Genomic DNA, 6,238 nt, shown 5'->3' with positions numbered 1-6,238 from the left:
GAAGTAAAAATATAATTAAAGTAAAAGGCATGAAATTATATTCTATAAAAACACTTACAGTCTCTAGACGGATACCACTGTGGGGATTCTGCCCGGTAGTGTAAAGCATCGGTAAATTACCGTGCTCACCCCGTTCTACAGAAAGCGGAGCACTGCAAGGTGATTCAGACCAAGTGGGCGTAGTCTAATACACGATGAGCCCATCCCATACGTTCTTTGTGATGGTGGTGGGCTTCCACTCATAAAAGTGGATCTCCCATTGGTCCTTCCAGTCTGAGACAGTGTCTGTTAAGCAGGTCTTATACTTTTGCAACAAACTCCGCCTTCACCCTCTCGTTGATCGCTAAAGTCCAATGTCATTTTTTTTTCTAAAACAAGAAAATTTAACAATAATATTAGGATAATTAATTAAATTAAAAGTTTTGGCGAAGTTAAAAAAAATAACTAATCGCAAAATATTTGAAGCACGTGGTCCTAATGTCCTCCGATGTCAAAGTCCAGTTCGGATGAGCCTCGACAAAATACCTTTTAAGGGTGTCAAAAATGCTCTGTCCGACATGATTGGCAAGTCCTAACCTAAAAAATAGTAGTAAAAACGTAAATATTGTAGAACTTAATTGTGTAAACTATAAAATTAATGGAGCAAAATACGTACCAGAAAGTTCTTGGTCGATCAGGGTCCAAAATATTTAAACCTTCTCATCCAGTCTGGGCAAGAAGATCCTCGACGGTATATCGAGCATAAGGTGCACCTGGCGCATCATCAAATCCGGATGAACTCCGGCGGCAGGGGAAGGGGCGAATCGTCTGGTGCAGCAGGAAGAGGCATCAGTGGTGCAATGGGAGCAGCCGGAGGAGGTATCCGAGGTGCAGCAGGAGGATGCATCCGGGAAGCTCTCTGTCTGAGAGTCGGGGATTATGTTCAGATCCGAAGAAGACGACGGGATGAACAACATGGCAAAAAGCTTGTGCCAATTGCCTCGCTGTAATGGGGTTGTTTCCTATGAGCAATCTAAAAAAACGTTCTAATCTGTTTAAATACTGCAACCTAATTTATGAATTCCATACCCTAAGCTAAACTTACTTTTTGGATGGTGGTGGGGAATGATTAGAGAGGATGAGAAGAGGATGAGGGGTGCGAAATGGTTGAGAAATAGTTTTTGTCGTAAATGCCTCATAAGAATACACCAGGACCCGGGTTTTTGGATTATGAGGAATTTACCAAGATCCGCGTTTTTATTACGAGGAAGTTATGAAGAATGCCTTTTACGATGAATTTACGAGGACCCACGTTTTTGGAATACGATGACGTTACGACGAAATCTGTTTACGATGAATTTACATGGACCTGCGTTTATGTATTACGAAGAATTTACGAGCATAATACCTGAATCCCTAAAAAATGAATCCCGAAACCCCATGTCTCTTACAAATATCCCTGAATATTATCCCTTTTACCCCGTTTTCCTTAAACCTTAAACCCCAACTAAGCCCTCTAGCCCATTAACATATATCATAATCAAACAACATACATATGCATTAAGTCTTAAATAGATTTATATACATATGAAAACCAAATATATAAACATATTCAGATTCATCATTCGATTTATCATCATCACTACAATAATCACTTTCACCAAATTCGCCTTCACATGCTTCATCTGTCATATCGTCGAGAAGATCTTCAAATTCACGGTTATGCAGGTCAATAAGAAGGATGTGTCATCAGTTTGTTGTTCATGTACATCAACTTCATTATTACTCGCTTCTTGATGTAAAGGTGGTTCTTCTCCAACGACTATTCCGCCACGAGGTGTAACTTTGATAGCAGATAACCAAGTAATTCTGGAATCTCTGAGCCGAGGCTATGGAATGAAGCTAACTTGGTCGGCTTGTGAAGCTAAGTAAAGGCTTGAATTTGTTGTAGATTCTTCCAGAACTGAAATCAACAACACCGAATTTGTTAAACCAAAAATTTATGTTCACAACGGGTCAAACCAGTCACATTTGAAGAGGATGTAAAATCTTGTAAAACTCAGTTTCATTTTTTACACAACAGCTTCACTAACTCCAGAAATTCTACTTCAATCATCTCCTACAAGATCCCGTAAAATTATGCTCTACTTTCACACATATTCTGTAGTTACTTGTTGCCCCCCGTCTCCCATACTCGTCTGCATAAAAATTAAAACCTTGTGTTGAATACATAGGTGATGTGGTGGCCTTTGAAAACAGACCTTGCACCAATTCGTGAAACCATGAGGCGTAATATGGATCGCAATAATCAACCTACAAAAATAAAGTAACAACGTTAAATTCATATTATATTAAAGACCGAGAAGTATGGCCTTAATATTTGAAGGAGATAAATAGTACCTAATTCCTTAACCACTTAACAAATTGTTGATCTTTCCGTTGGTCCAACTCCGTTGTGGATATTCCTGGTATTGCTTCATCAACTTGATTAACAAATCAGCTGGAAAATCACAGTTTATAATTAACATACACTTTGCAATCAGTTCGATATATGTAATACACTTCAACAATATTTACCTTTCAAATGAACACATTAATGTACCTCACAATTGAGAAGAATATAAGTTTGGGCAGTATGTTTGTCCTCTTCATTCGATCACTAAACTTCTTTCAATTCTCACCCAACCGTCCAATTTGGCAGAGATGTCCAGAACACAGTCCTCCCCTTTATAGGTTCTTCTAGTCAAAATATCAGTTAGTTCCTTCCACATCATGAACCCTTTATTATTTGTTTTCCATTTTACCTGAAGATAGGAGGAAAACCAGGCCCAGAAGCCGAAAGTCAGTGTCTTACTCTAAGCATGAGGATTGACTTCCTGGATTAATCATCCCAACAGTTTGGCCCTTATCATTTAATTTCATTAGCGAAGTCGTAAGATCACTTGTACATTATGGTCAACCACAGTCATACCTTCTCAGCACTTCTCAGCAAGTGTGTGGTTAGTATGAGTAGGACCAGTGGCCGAGGCAGTGCTTTAGCACAGGGTCACTTGACCCACATGATTTTTTAGGAACAAAAGTTTTTACTTGTATTTTGAAGAAAAAAAGTTAAATATTTTCACCAACTTAATTCATTGACCCATGTAATAGATGCTTATAGGGAAATAGACCCCTCTCAATGATTCGGCTAGTTCCGCCACTGAGCAGGACGTCGCTTCTGAAAAGTTCCTTGGGTTATCATTTCATGTAGAGTGTGGTAACATGGTAGTAGGTATCGCATTGTAAAAAGATAAAAGAATATCCAAACTTTTCTTCTTACCACGCTACTTTGTCGGTGGCTGTTTGAGACCAAGGCGACTCTATGGGAGTCCTTTCTCTTCTACTAGCCTTATATTACATGGGAAGATATCTTGGTCGACTATTTCCACATTGATGACATCTTGCTTGAAGAACAGACAAAGAACTTCAGAGAAAACGAACAATACACAGTGCCTGATACGAAAAATAAATTGAAAGCGGAGAACAGGTAGAGATAGAAAATATCTTTAAACGTGGAGAAAAGAAAAAACGTTAAGGTGAGATAACCTATTTATACTAGAAGGGCGTGACTACCAAAATCAACATCATCATTAGGTATATTGGGCCTAGGGCGCCACCTCTTTTCCACTTCTCTGATTAAATCAGCTCCCTGTTTAAAATAAGAGATGGATTGATCAAACCAAGTCCAAATTAGAATGGTACCACATTAAAACGGGTTAAATCGGACTTTGGAAACCATTGATTTCGTCGAGTAAGAGGACAATCTGACCATCTACTTTTGCCTCACCAAATTTTCCAAGGCAAAAGCTCCTCGCCCAGTGAATGACAATTACACTTGTCACGACTCACTCCCAATGAATGCATTGTTAAGGAGCGAGAAAGAGTTCAAGCTGCGATGTCGACCAAGTATACTTCAAGTTGGGAGAAATTCAAACAGTACATGACTGAGCACGAGGTGGTGAACAAGCTACCTGAACCGAAATTGTGTAGAGAGGCTGATTGCCAAGGGATTGAATCTTTCTCCTGAGGTAATGGAACGGCTGGAATGCGATGAAGCTCATTTTGATAAAGATATTGAGGATATGGACGTCATCAAGATCGTGGATCAGGATCTCCCCAATTCTCCCCTTACTCAGCCTCCTGTGGATCAACCTCTCGAATCTCCAGCTTCAAGTCTTCCCGTGATAAACTAGTTTGACTCAAACGCTTGTACAATCTCTTATGTAGCTTTTGTGGCTTTGAAATCAGACCCAACAAACTCGATCGCTACATACGGGACTCAGGAGTCGAACACCCGAACACCTGCCACACTGAATATTGAAAACAGTGAAGAAGTTCGCAGTCATGCCACGAATATTCCTGAAGTTGTAGTCAGGGAATTCTCCTTCGTTCTGGAGCCAATTTTAAAGTTGCTTGTTTATTATTTTTCTTTTGTAATTATGAACTCGCCCACGGAGCTGTAGGATCAGTATAGTAAGATATTATTATTACTTTTATATATTCCCAAAGTTTATCATCTTGTCAAAAGTTTCTTTGAAATTTAAGAAATTAAACTGATACAACTAGGTAGAAATTATGGTCAAAGTAATGTCTTCAAGCATTTACATAATCTATACTACATAAGCCAATAGGCTGAAGAGTACGATATATCTGAATAAAGATACAATATACAGAACCAATCTCGGAATCAAGATTCAATACAGTAGCTAGACAAAGCACTTAATACAAAGGGAGTGAGAGAGACTAGAGAGAAAGAATTTGGAATCCACAAAAAAGTGATAAACCAATCAAAGCCAGAGTTAGCGGTTTAATACCCTGTGATGTCTCCAAAGCGATCTTCTTCTTAAACACCTTAAAATCCCGGAATGCAGCAGTCTTCATTCATAGACTCTCTTTCTCTTTAGCAGAGCAGGGAATATGGAGATGGATCCAATGAGGAATAACACTGACAAAGTCTTGAAATCATACAGATCTTTCACTGACTTGAGATCTCCAAGAGCCAGACCAGCCTGTATAAATGAAGTGAATATATGGCATGAGCCTCTTACAATGTCTCACATAACCGCAACAAGAGATCAAAAACTAGATACTCACTCTAACGGTGATGTACGAAGCTGGCATAAGACCGACTAGAGTCGCCAAAAAGAAGACGTGAAAAGGTATGTCAACGATGGGAGAAGACAAATTGATGAAGAGGTTTGGAAGTGTCGGTGTTATCCTTAAGAAGAGCATGTAGTTTAGTAGCTTATCTCTTCTTTTCCCAATCTGTTCAAAACGATATCAAGGCAGTAAATTCATAAGAACAAGCAAGAGATTTTATTAAAACTAATTAAGCACATTACCTCGGCTTGGAAAAACCTCAACTTCTCAGGCCACAGCCAGCAAACCAGAGGCCTTCCGACCAATTTTGATAAGAAGAAACAAGAGCAAGCTCCAGCAGTTGCATTGAGGACGACAAGAACAAAACCTCTAACCACACCGAAAAGGGCTCCGGCAAGTAATGACATAAAGATTGTGCCAGGTATCATGAAGGTTTGCATAAAGATATATGTGGAACAGTAACCTAAAATGAATCTTGCTGGATACTCACTTGCATAAGACCCAAGATTATCTCTGCATCCAAGAAAAATGTCATATATTATCAAAAGCTTTCTCATTAAGCTAATTCGTTTCTCTCCAAACCAACTTTTCAAGATCATTTCTTTTGAGCTGATATGCAATCCTCTAAACCAAATGTATGAAGATGAGAACTTGAAAAAGCTAAATCGCACTTGAGCAATCGGAGATCGGAGATGGTTCTGGGAAGTTTGAGCTTGCCGTATTCGGCGGCCGGCATAGTGAGGTAAATACAGAGAAGTCCGGTGGTGAAGACGAGGAAGACGGTGAAAAACACGACGAAATCCCAACGTGAAAGAGGAAAGCGCTCCGATTTGGTGCGTTTCGAGGAAGAAGCGGCGGCGCTTTCTTCGTCCTTCACGACTAGCTTTCCGCCGCCGTCACCGGTTAAGTTCCGAGGAGCTGCCATTACTGTAAAGCTCTCTCCCTCCCCTTCACAAAACCAAATTACAAAGAATTGAATTTCACGAATGTTTTTAGCTTTCCTTCTTTTGTGTTTCCTTTTCTCACATTTACATTTGTTGGAAAAGGTTTAATTTCAGACGCAAGAGCCAAACTAATATTTTATACATTAATTGCAACTGGAGTATTTTTTTTTTGTTGG

The 6,238-nt window shown here is 39.4% G+C and overlaps 1 protein-coding gene across 1 annotated transcript; it reads right to left on the bottom strand.

Moving 5' to 3' along the window:
• Positions 1-4,665: 4,665 nt before the first annotated feature.
• Positions 4,666-6,173, bottom strand: LOC106360970 (uncharacterized membrane protein At4g09580). Its single transcript, XM_013800656.3, has 4 exons — positions 5,790-6,173; positions 5,361-5,631; positions 5,113-5,283; positions 4,666-5,027 (listed from the first exon to the last, which is right to left on the bottom strand). The coding sequence occupies exons 1-4, from the start codon at positions 6,041-6,043 to the stop codon at positions 4,896-4,898; spliced, it is 828 nt and encodes a 275-aa protein (XP_013656110.2). The 5' UTR covers positions 6,044-6,173; the 3' UTR covers positions 4,666-4,895.
• Between the last annotated feature and the right edge of the window lie 65 nt (positions 6,174-6,238).

Source organism: Brassica napus, chromosome A9 (assembly GCF_020379485.1).
Source record: "Brassica napus cultivar Da-Ae chromosome A9, Da-Ae, whole genome shotgun sequence".
Lineage (NCBI taxonomy): Eukaryota > Viridiplantae > Streptophyta > Magnoliopsida > Brassicales > Brassicaceae > Brassica > Brassica napus.
This window is presented reverse-complemented; position numbering and strand designations above follow the sequence as displayed.